The following is a 12,818-nucleotide window of genomic DNA, read 5'->3' as shown; positions in this document are numbered from 1 at the left end:
ATACACCCGTCGTTCCTCGGTTGTATCCCTGACAAAGTAGCTGCTCAAAGGCTGCTTGTTGTGGTATTAGATCACACTTGCTGTTACCACGGTAACCACTGTGTAACCAAATCAACCAGGATTGAAATCTTGATGACAAAATGTTTCCTGAGCTCATCAGAGCTGGAACGTTGGAGCAGTTTAATGATAAACCAAAACACAGCCATAGAGAATGGAGGTTCAGCGGTGACAAGTCACCAGTTAGAGGAGCAAGTGGCAGGAATCAGAACAGGCAACGACTCCCCCTTCATCAATTAACCCACTGAAATCGAATTAGCCCACAAGGAGTAGCACTCCCCTCTGGCATTTTACACCACAAATGAAGAGCGATGCACATTACTGCACTTGTGAGGGAGTGAGAGTGTGACACAAAGGCACCAAACAGGTGTAGAGAGAAGGCCTCTGGGGCTGCAGACACCAAACAGATGCTTTTCCTCTGCCTTCCGCCGCCACCTTTACAAGTCCCTACAAAACAAGGGGACCGTCATTTGATCTGTGTTCTGCTGCTGCATCCGGCCCTGGGAGGTGAGCAAGCCAAGCGACCTAATTAGAGCAGCGAGAGTCCCCGGGGCTGAGTGACGGATAGACCTGCCAATCACGCGACAGAGAGCCTCCATCAAGCCATGACTTCTCACCTGACATAAAGAGAGGCGGGAGGGAGACAGCGGTGGCAGACCAATGAGTACAGAGATACATGGTGTACAGTGGCGCTGCTGCATCCTTAAAGAGCTGACAAGATCCCCAGCCGCTCTGCAAATAAAACAACACAAAGCTGCAGTGTCAGGCTGCTTTTAAAACCATAAGGGACAGGCTAAAGCAGTGGCCCCTTCTTAGCCTAAATTATTAACGCACAAATAAATAAACCAGTCTCTGCTTTACCGGCGTCTCTTGGTTTAACTTAATTAACGGTGACAGGCCACGGGGAGAGAGAAATGAGTGAAAGACACAAAGACAGGAAAACTGACAATCTCGTGGAAGGAAAAACAGAAGATGGGGAGAAAAAAACTGTTGCTAGGCAACATACAACATCTATAGGAATTCAACAAGGTATTTAATTTTTAAGATTTCTGTCTCCAGTGTTACAGGGGAAATATGATATTTCAAGCACCTCTGTTGCTCCTCACTTCACTCACAAAAAATGTGTACGTACTGTACGTCTCTGAAAGGCTTGCCTCTCCTGAGCAGCACTACACCTCCATTTGTTCCCTTACAGCTGGAATTCATCAGCTCAAATTTGGCTGCAGATATTATCAAGCACGTCATACATGTGTCAGGAAAGTCCTGGGATTACCAGAAGCAGGACATTAACATGGCACTATAGGATTACTCACACGGAGTCTCTTTGGAGAGAGAATGGGAGAGAATTTAGCGCGGTAATTGTACAATTAGCACTGCACGGAGGTTTGTGAAATGCCTACAAGTAGTTAATAGTCTGATTGTTCCTGAAATTGGGCAAATGGAGCATAAGCGGTATGAAAAATATCTCATTTGACTTGTAATTTCCTGCATTGATTTTTTTTCCCCCACAGGGATGCCATTTCAGATAAAAACGACAGCTCTGCACAAGTCAGCATGACGTTTACTTGTGTCATTACACACCATGTAAACACAACAAAAAGGAGAAAAACTGGATAGCAGCAATGCCTCTGTGTATGTGCGCGCGTGCATACGTGTGTGTACGTGTGTTCGCGTGTGTGTATGATATAGGCAGGGCCGGGCCATAAACTTCACTGTAGGTCACACCTGAACAGGTTTGAACTCGCAACTCACCTGGCTGCTGTCTGTAATCTTTTGGTTGCTTACTAAGTGGGAGTGGCAGCCCATCAGAGACTAGTAGTCTTCTGCCCAACATATTTGACACAGACACACACACACACACACACACACACACACACACACACACACACACACACACACACACACACACACACACACACACACACACACACACACACACACACACACACACACACACACACACACACACAAAGTCTTAAGTACTCCCAGTCAAGCAGTCCTCTACATTCCATTCACTCGTTTACAAAGTATACAATAGTACCATGGATGGCAGGGTCATATCTACTACGTTCATTCAGTCATGCTTGGTAAATAGTAAATATGATACCCTTTGTATGTCACTTTGTATACCGCAGAGTCCGTTTATTCCATGAGGCAACCCCAGAAAAGAAATTGAGTTGTACACATTTTCATTAGCATCTGAAAAATCATGGGTCTGCCGAATTCAAGAAGATGAGAGGGAGCGGCGTTTGGCAGTGCAGGGACAATCAATGCATTACAAACGGCTGTGAATCAACAGTCTAACCATGTTTGTTCTCATCAAGTGACCGTCTGATTGGCTGCGGATAATCTCTCAGTGGAACATGAACACATGATAATTAGAATTTGCAACAGGCAACCGGCAGACAACACACAAGCGTTTCCTTTCTTTTCCCTCTTGTTTTAGCAGCTCTAAAAGGACAACCCTTTAACCTAAGTGCGCTCTAACTGCAATTGAATCCCAGCCAACCATGATATTGGCAAAGCTGTCTGGCTTGCAGAAAATATTTGCCCAGTTACAAGCGGAGGGGAAGTATCTCCCTTTAAAGAAATTCTCTTTGTCAAGGTGTTTGCAGTCGGGGGTGAAGAGGTTGTAAGCAGATTTACCCACCAAGACAAAGCGCCATAACTCTTCGCAAAGCAGCAGCAGCGGACACAAGCTTCAACTGCATAAGGAATTTATCTTACAGGCCCCAGAATGTGGGTTCAGAACAGAGGTGGCGTTGGCAACACACATCCAAAACAGAATAGATTGGAGGTGTGGCGTTGATCCGTGGGGGAAAACATTGGCGTTTGGCTCTGAGACAAGAAAAGTATCTCTAAAGAAAAGCATATTGCCAAATGAGTTACTTGTCATTTTTTCTAGTAATTTAATGGTAATGCTGCTCAATACTTCCCATCAAAATCATCTGTTTTCCCTTACCTCATTAATATTCTACACTCAAGTGAAATCTTTCTTGATGACAGAGCAGTTTATGATACATTATCATGGAATTTATTTGCAGCACAAACATGTAAATTACCCTCACCCAACAGGATATGTAAAGTATACAATTATCTCCCCTGCGAGCAGCTTCACCATTAAAATGTAGCGAATGGCCTAATGCACAGGAGTTATCATATCTCATTTTAAAACACACCGAATAGGACCATTCTGCATAATTAATTCATTTATTTTTAAAACTGAAGTACATTTTGGTGATATTACTTTACCCACTTTTAGATTTTGAAGAGAGGACTTGTACTTGTAATGGAGTATTTGTGCAGACAATGCAGTATTGTTGTTTTTACTCGAGTGCCTGTGTAGTGTGGCAAGTATCTGAATACTAACTACACTGCACACTACTATACTAAACAAACAGTATGCATATGCATGGAAGTTAATATCTGTCATATCTCGTCTGTCGAGCCGTCTGCCAGTAGCATGTGCCAGCTAACTAGCAAACTTCCCAGCTATCACAAGCACTTGATGGCACCGGCTACACGGCCCATTCTTACCAATCCGCTCCCTTTTCCAGCCCTTCTGTCGCCCGGCAGGCACACATGCAGGAACCGCCCAGAATAGAAACACAGCTGGCACTGCAGGGCTTACATACTTCACACTCGAGCCACCGTGCTCCAAAATACTCCTGCCCATCCCGTCCCCGTTTCCAGGACCGGGGACCAGCGGTTGTTCCCTCCCTCCCTCCCCTCTACACTTCCCTGTTCCGTCTTTGAACTGTTCTTCACCTCTGTGCCAGGGCCCACTGCTCAGATAAAGATCCATGACTACACTCGGAAGAATTTAATAGAAAATGGATGTGTATTACAAAAACAGAGGCCCCGGGTGAGGAGAGCCCAGTCTTCTTCCTTCCTTTTCCCCAACCTTTAGTATAGTACACCCTGCCCTCTTTTTTCCTGTCAGTAGGCTAACACACAACTACGCCTGGTTCACAAGCCATTTTGTTGTGGCAGCAGCAAACTATTTGAGGTAACCTGTGTGCCTGTGCGTCTGACATACAGAGTGCCATGATGTTCACACACAGGTGGGCCGCTGCCAAGCCGAATCCCATTGAGATGACAAGGGATTCCCATGGCAGTGACAGGGGCAGATTAGTGGGAGGCGCCACACACACAGTCTACTCAAGGTGAAGCCAGTGCTGCTAGCTGTCACAATTGGAAAGGCGAGCGGAGCCAAAAGCGCAGGTTGGGGCGTAGTAGGGGGGGTGGACTGTTTAGTGAGAAGCAACCAGATGGAGCCGCTCCATAGGGCACGCAGGCAGCAGAAGATTGGGGGGGGGGATGCTAATCCATTTGATATCTCAATATAGACAACACCACTTTCATGGTTTTTACAGTTTTTGACACAGAATGTTAAAAAATATAGAAAACGTACAAACATCTGATTGGAAGTTATGTTTACTTAATCATATTATAGTACCTGCTTATTACCAAAGTCTGGTGATAATCTATGTTCTTTCTGATATGATAATATCTTGCAAACAATATTTGTTGTTGTTGTTGCTAGAAATTTAAGAAACACGAAAAATTGTATTGTATTTGCATTAGTGTTGAAAAAAATTCAAAACTATACCAGCCCTGTTTAAATTCCAACTTGACCCATTCTTTTGGCTGAGCCGATGGTGACACACACACACTTCATCACACTTCGTCCGACCACTGGCCCCCGCTCTCATCCCGAAGCTTCCTTGCCATATCCACTACTACCATTAATAACGAGGCAATGCAAACAGTCTATATTAAAAAGGCACCATTCCCTGATTACCTGCTTCTTCTTACAAGGCACGGCCACTCACCTGCCATAAATCAAGGTGCCGCTGTTAATGGTATTCCCTCTAGCCTTTTCTCTTAGCACTTCATTTCCAGGCAAGACAGTATAGCGTCATTATTATACATGCAAGATTTCTCTTGGAATACAGTTTGGGCTAATGAGCACCTCTTAGTTGATCACATTTAGGCATGCACTTGAGGACACTTAATTACCAGCGTTGCACTCTGTCGAGGGGACAGACAGTCCTTTAATTAAGGTCTGTGCATTCTACCTATGTTTGTAAAAGCACAAGCCTGCGTCCTTGGGATATAGGATGTACTACTGACACACACTCCCAGTTAAAGGCGATAAAACATGTGGTGTGTACATGCATGCAGTGGAGTGGGTGGGGGATTCTGTGTGTGTGTGTGTGTGTGTGTGTGTGTGTGTGTGTGTGTGTGTGTGTGTGTGTTTGAGGGAGCATGTGGGTGTTTACTTTTTTCCCCAGTCTCTTCTGCTCATGTTTGTGAATGCATACTGTGTGTGTGTGTGTGTGTGTGTGTGTGTGTGTGTGTGTGTGTGTGTGTGTGTGTGTGTGTGTGTGTGTGTGTGTGTGTGTGTGTGTGTGTGTGTGTGTGTGTGTGTGTGTGTGTGTGTGTGTGTGTGTGTGTGTGCGAGTGTATAATATGATGGGTGTTTGAAGTTTGTCTCCCGAGTCTAGATAGTTTCCAGTGTTTACAATACACAAACACACACACAAACCTACACACAAACACACAGCTGCTCACACTGAGGCTTCCTGTGTCGTGAGGCTTTTTTAACCGTCTCCTCCTTGCGTTTCATATTCAGGCTGGGACTCAGTGTCAGAGAGGAGAAAAACCTGCCCAGTCCACAGAAAGATGACTGTTTTCTCTCTCTCTCTCTCTCTCGCTCCCTCCCCTCCCTCTCTTTCGTTATGTTCTTCCCTCCCTAATTTTTTTCTCTCTAGCTCTTGCCTGACTCTTTCACTCTCAGTTTCTCTCTCAAATAGGCTGAGGCTAGCAGTCAGGAAATGCACATCAGTCATAATACTTTCCTAAAATGAAAACAGATTATTTCAGTATCTCTCTCTCTCTCTTTCTCTCTCCACTTTAACTTAGCTCACCTCTCTTTCTCTCCCACATGCGAGGGTCTGCCTTGCTGTCTGTCACAGATGGATGATCCCGGGCGCACAGAGACAGTTGTTTGGTGGGTTGTTGTGTGATTTGCGGCGATCTGGAGTATGTGACACTGCCGGGCCTCACAGAGCGCATGCCGGTAATCTGCCGCTGCGCCCCCATAAAGCCCCACACTATGGCCACTTACGCTTTCTAAAAGGTACTTTTTATGGATGCAGGTTGCAATAACAGGCCAGTAAATCAGTGTGAGGTTAGTGCACGTTGGAATGCTCTTTGAACAGGCTGTCAGAGCCGGAGCGTTTCACCGGTTAGCCGCAAAGACCTTTATGTAAGCCAATATGACCTGGAGGGAGAGGTTAAAATAAATATTATACCACCTTCAGATGCTGTAGTTCTTTTCATTGTAGCACCTCTGAATGAGCAAGTTAGGCTTGCAACAATTTTTTTTTATGACTGTGTTTGTTTGAATGATTGGTCAACTTTTATTTTGGGGGGGGGGATAGAACATCACATTTTCCTGAAAACAAAGCTGAGAGAAATTACTGAGAAGAAAAATCGAAACCCCAAAGCAAATTCACATTTGTGATGAAAACACAGAGCCGAGTATAGGAAATCCCCAAGCTGCAACCACTGAAACTATGGCATCTTGCTTCTTTATAAAAAAAAGCAATACGTGCTAAACGCACGCAGAACAATCTTAACTGAACTATTCATAGAGAACACTTTTTTTCTGAGTCTTCTCTTGCCCAATCAATACTCACACATCCAATGTGATTGACTGACTTCCAGTGGTAATAACAGTGCTTCAGTGCTTCCACTTCTAGCGCATTATCGTGCACATTATTGTCCCAACCTCGACATCAGGATACAATCTGTGTCCCTCTGTCTCCCTCCTTGTCTCAGTCTTAGCCAGGGCACTCGGTGTGTCATTAGTGTATGTCTTTTTTTTTTCTCTGTCCTGGACTTCCCTGTAGGAGGCCTGCCAGTGAGGCCACCGCTGTGGAACTAGACAGTCATAAATATTCTCAACAAGCCAGCTGATGGATAGTCCCTTTCTCCCTCACTTTGAAAGGGATGTTCACAGGGAACCAACCTCCACCAAGTAGCTGACGGAGACGTAATCGCATGTTTTTGGACTATTACTTGTCAGTTTGATGAAATCTAAGAAGGTCAGCATCACTTCCCAGAAATTCCAAACAAGAGATTTTTTGAATATCTTAAGATACTATTTTCAATCCCCTCTTTATGCCTGCTTGCTCTATTTACAGTCACAAAAACAACCCCCAAAACATGAGAAGGACAAACTCTGACAGGGCTTTGTTTGATAGTTGAGACATTTCTGAAAGCTGCGTGACAACTGTGAAGTCTGTTTTTCTTCTCTATCCTCCCACAAAGTCCAGATTTCACAAAGAATCCACACTCTGTGACATGTGTTCTTTTCTGCTTTTTGGCGTGACGTGTTCAGTGTAACAGAGGGCGGGAGTGATGGTCCTAAAAAAGCCCTCATAACCCCGCTATGTTGTTGTGGTTCTCAGCCAGCTCTGTGCCTGGGCTGAGGTCCGCTGCATGCCTTTCCACTCGGCTGCCTGTTGTAGTGGGACAGTTAACTCGCAGATTTGCAGGACCAAAGCTGTGAAAAACGTGCTGCTCAATTTCCTCCACCCTCAAAAGCAGTGAGTTCTGAAAAAAAAAAAACATTCTGCCCAGAGGAGCCAAGTACCCCCCCCCCCCTCTTTTTTAAAAGACAATCTGAGTGTGAAAGTGCTGCTTCCGCTGTGTGTGCTTGATAACATGCTGCTGTATGTCAAAATCTTTATAACCTCCCTCAGGCTCACACATGTTCCCTAATCTTCCAGTAGATCAGTTCATAAAAACATAGAGAAAAACCTTTTTCTTGTTATTCTCTTGCTTTCAAAAAAAATATTTTAAAGAGGCACCAATGCACCTTCTCTTTCCAAGTTAGTTGCTTGGCAATGCAACAGAGTTCCAGCTAAATTATTATTTAAAGGGGAGGAGGATAATGGGCAGAGCACACTGTGCTCGTGATGGGAAAGAATGAGTGTTTATATGTTTTATCTGCTAAACCACATGCCAAAAGCTGCAGAACACATGCCAAAGTAAGTGGTTAGTTTGTTTTGGTAGCATGGGAAAAAATGTATTTTAAGCATTGTGAGGTGATATGGGGGGTGCAATCAGACAATGAACTGGAGTTGGTTTTTAAAGCCATGTTGATTTAAGCTTCTGCTGGGCTGAGATGTCTTACTACAAACAGGCTTAGTGGTTTGATATGGTGCTTTTTTTGCCCGCACCAATAACCCGTGTCAATGATTACCTAATAACAACATCAGCAATTGGTTCACCTTTGCACAGCAGACACACATTTAAGCGTGCCTCCCCTGCGCGGTTCATGCGACTTTTGTCGATCGCTCGCGACTGTGCTCGCGTGTCTGTGACGAGCATGATTTATTGATACTGTACCAGAGAGAAGATGTTGGAGTGGCAGTCCTCAAGGCTTGCCCCGTTAGCCACCCAGTTCGCTGTCGTAGTCATAATCGTCCGCCGTTGGGGTCGTCAGTGCTGCTGGGCATGTCGAAATCCTACATCGGCACCAAAACACCGAGCAGGGCTGACAAATCGCCTTTATACGAGCGTGCCAAAAAAAACAGGCAGGCTTCTAACCTCACAAGAGGTCCAGATAATAGACTCGGGATGTTTCGGCCAGAGGGAAGAATGGGCGTATTCAAAAAAATAAAAGAAGTGCAGAACGCATCCACCACCAAAAAAGCCTCCGGCGGGTATAGTGTTGTAATGTAAATCCAAGCGTGTGCGGGGATCAAAACATTGTTACAATCCAGGTCAGGCGGTTCCCAAATGTGATCACTGTCAAAGGCGGAGAGCACACAAATGTATCCATTTCAATCCACACTGCCGAGGACGATCAGCCTGTTTCCATATCAGTCTTTTCCGCTGATAGTTTCATCATTAAAAACGATCTTATTCCACAGGGGTGGGAGGGAGGAGGGGGGCCGACGACTCCTTTCTTCCTCGCCGAGGTACAGCCCAGAAATGCGAAATGAAAGAGTCCAAACTTCTTTTAAAAAAACACGTATGTAAATATTAATACATTACACGTTCGCCGCGCTGCAAAAACAATCAACTTAACGCCCGGGCCGAGACATTACACGCAGGCTATCCGATTCCGTCTGCTCCAACAAGCTGATGCACCACTTGTGATAGTTTTCGAGAATTGCACGAGCTATTTATAGCCTCCTTTCTTGCCACAACCGTTCCTCTCACAATGTAGCCCAGTCCGCCTCGCGCAAACAGGCGCTGCTGCTGCGAGCAGGAATGTTTAATCCCTCTGTTGCTCCTGAATTAAACGGACCGCAGGCGACAGAGAGGGGTCGCCGATGAAAAAGAAAAGCCCCCGGTGCTCCCTCCGTGGCATACAGGGCGGACAAAGTCGAGCGGGTTCCCACTAGTAACCCCCGAATCATGAGTCAAGCCGTTCAGACAAGAAGGAGAAAAAAAACTCTTCTTGCACTCCACCACCACCAGGAAAACGACAAGCAGGCTTCTGTAGACGGAGGCTTGAAAAAATCCTTCCTTCCTTTCAGTTTTTATATCATTACGAAACGTCCTCTCTCTCTCGTTCTCTCTCTCGCGGCCAAGACAGCCTCAACCTTGCACAAAAAAAATATCTGATGAGATTTTTTTTTTTGTCTTTTTTTTTGTTGTCTTTTTTAGATGCACAGTTCAGGCAAAAGTGACAGTCCTCCTTGTCTGGCGTCGATCGCTGACATAAAGAATATGTTGCAAGCTGCAGATTTTTTTCTTCATAAACCACCACGACATTTTGAAGCGTTTCCTCCTCCTTCGAGATAAATAATGGTTTGATTATTGAATAGAATCCTCTTCAACACGTGCACGCTTTCTTCAGTAGCGACTCCCTGCTCCTCGGAGGGTGTTATTATAGCCTATTGGTAAATAAGTGTGCGTGTCACCCCAGTGTGCCATTCTCACCCTCTGTGTCTGTTTGCTTTACGCGAAGCGCCGCTGTAGCAGTTTTTTTTTTTTTTTTTTTTCTTTCCGCGCACGATCGTCCAGCCCACCACGCATTGTAATGTAATGGCGGTCGAGGGAGCGTAGTACCGAGACTCGCCTTCCCATTTGGCCAAGTTTGCGCTCACGTGATCAAAGTCTGGGATTACAGTACTGTTTAGTAGCATTGATATGAGGCTGCATGCAACGCTGTATAGACCGACGCCGTGCCTGTCGCGCGCGCTGACAGCCTGCAGTCACATGCACTGGTTTATTGTTACACTCTATGTTGTTCCATGTGTCTTTGCTGTCTCTGCTCATCCGTCTGTTAGAGTGCACGAAGAAAGATTATTTCATATGTTTTTTTTATTGTTATTGCTGTGTGGTGTCTTTCTGTGATGCATTTGTTACATAATGTTACTGTGGTGTTCTCACCACAGAGGATGTGACAGAATAGAGGTCAGAATGACTTACTGAGCTCATACTGTGTGTTTCATAAGAGGCATCTATGTAGGTTAGCTTTGGTGGTCTTTTTTATTAGAAAAATAAATAATGTCACGAATGATAAATCGATGGGAATCTTCAAATGCATATCGAGCATTGTTTGCAAATTGGATTTATCCAGGGACGTAGCTAGAAACTGAGATCAAGATGAGGTGTAACCCCCCACGTAAAAAAAAGTAGGTCCCTTTTTTTTCATAATTAGTATATATCTTGGGATAGCTGCTGCATAAATCAATCATTTTTTTATATCAAACAATTGTATAGGCAATACAATAGAATAATAGAATTATCACCGCACTCTTCAGTTCTTTTCAACTCTATGATAGGTGTTTAGCATTATTCATGTTATTGGTTAACAGCCTGCAAATGTACTGATCTAATTCAATCTAACTTCTCGAATCAACCTTAATTTAAGCCACAGCCGGCAGCAGTTTAACCAACAAAGTTCTACAAAAGATATTCAACTGTATCTGCCCAACACTAAACAGTAGACATAGAAAAGTTAACATATCATAGCAAGCAAAATTATGAAAAATTATTTCCCAGAAATGAGTGCAGACTTGCCTTCACCATGTTACCAGAGAAACAACTCAAAGTGAATGCTATTGTTGCTCTGAATCTTTTTATTGTTTTTACTATACAGGTAACTGTTTGCGAATGCTGTGTATTAATACATTTTATAAAGGTAAAACATTGTAATAATGTGTTTGCAGATCTTAGTGCTGCCCCCAGGTGGCGATAAATAGAATGTAGATCAGATTTACTGTAAATGGAACAACTTAGAACTTTTGAGTTTTTTTATTTTCCCTGTGACCATATCACTAAATTACAGAGCTCTTTCTGGGCAATTATTAGTGAAATTATGGGTTATAAACTAAAAAGCAGTAAAAGTTATTTGCCAACATAAAATGTAGGTGTAGAAGTCATTCAATTTGAATCTAAAATTGGAGTCTAAAATACTGGAATCAGCTGTTCAAAAAGAAACCTACATCCTCACATTATATTGAATGAAGTGATTTTTTTTAACGTTATAGTTCAAACTTATTATTTTATTCTTCCAACTATCCAGTCATGAGTGATGCATTGTAATAGCCATGTAGAGTCGACAATATGTTGGAAGTTGTGTTTACATCCTCTAAAAGTGTTCTTCATGTATTTCTTTCTGCTCACTGAGAGAGCAGGTGGTGGGTGCCCTTTGAGGCTGAAGAACAAAAGATTATTAATATAGACACAGTTTCCTGAGGTAGATGAAAGACACTGTCCAGGAGTCAGTGCATCGAATGTTTGTGTTATTGTTTATAATGTATCGGATATTATGCTATACAGTATATCCACAACATGTGCATTTTATTCCACTTCATGTTCGGGGTAAAGAATGTAACTGGATTTGCTCTGGTGTTCTGGTTTAAAGGTGCACTATGTGACTTTGGATGTGTCAGAGAAGTGAACATTTTCAAAGTTATATTCCCATTACTGAAAAAATAAATAAAAAATCCCCTCGCAGGAAAATCGGATCCCAGGAACACTATTTGAAGTAAGAAAGCTTCCTGAAAAGTTACTGTTTCACTGTTGTTGTTTACAAAAGCAGGGCCCACAGTTTTGTTTACAAACATATTCCAGTCTTAAGTTTGGCTCCAGGATCTTCAAAATAACTTAGTTTTTAATTTATGGTGATAGAATTATTCACTTCTTAGAGATACATGTTAGAGTAAATATGTTTTGTAAACTAACTGCAGGCTCTGTGAATGTAAACAAATCCCCCGCCTCTGAAACTGCATAGTGCACGTTAATGTGAATGTCCTTACATTTGTTAGCTCTATTCTAAACAATAATGGTCTTGTAAATGAAATAGAGCAGATATAAATATAGTCTCAAGAGTAAACATGAATAGTCCCCATCAAGAGTAAACATGAATAGTCCCCATCAAGGTCTTTCAAAAGATGTGACAGTGAGTATATTCAATTACTGTAATAAGCTTTTATCTCTCAATCACTTTGTCCTTCACTGAAGAAAATTAAATGTGTGGCATTGAATTGCATGCCTTTTTTATTTTCAGCCATAAATGTGCAAAGAACTGTGGTACTCACACGCCACACAAATTACCTTACCCTGTTCCTGTGATCAGACTCTCTTTCCAGGGATTTATTTTACGTATTTGTGTGTGTGCGTGTGTGTGTGTGTGTGTGTGTGTGTGTGTGTGTGTGTGTGTGTGTGTGTGTGTGTGTGTGTGTGTGTGTGTGTGTGTGTGTGTGTGTGTGTGTATGTGACTA

At 43.3% G+C, this 12,818-nt stretch overlaps 1 protein-coding gene across 5 annotated transcripts in view; it reads right to left on the bottom strand.

Moving 5' to 3' along the window:
• The window catches only part of LOC307264919 (mediator of RNA polymerase II transcription subunit 13-like), a 77,668-nt gene extending 67,656 nt beyond the window's left edge, over positions 1–10,012 (bottom strand). For all 5 annotated transcript variants that reach the window (XM_080046464.1, XM_080046466.1, XM_080046468.1 and 2 more), the window contains exon 1: positions 8,482–10,012. In XM_080046464.1, the coding sequence (XP_079902590.1) occupies positions 8,482–8,553 (72 nt within the window). In that variant the 5' untranslated portion in view covers positions 8,554–10,012. The remainder of the gene's footprint in view (positions 1–8,481) is intronic.
• Between the last annotated feature and the right edge of the window lie 2,806 nt (positions 10,013–12,818).

The sequence above is a fragment of the Ammodytes marinus genome, assembly GCF_949987685.1.
Source record: "Ammodytes marinus genome assembly, chromosome: 18".
NCBI classification, from domain to species: Eukaryota; Metazoa; Chordata; class Actinopteri; order Uranoscopiformes; family Ammodytidae; genus Ammodytes; species Ammodytes marinus.
Note: the sequence above shows the minus strand (reverse complement) of the source record. Positions and strands in the feature narration are given on the sequence as shown.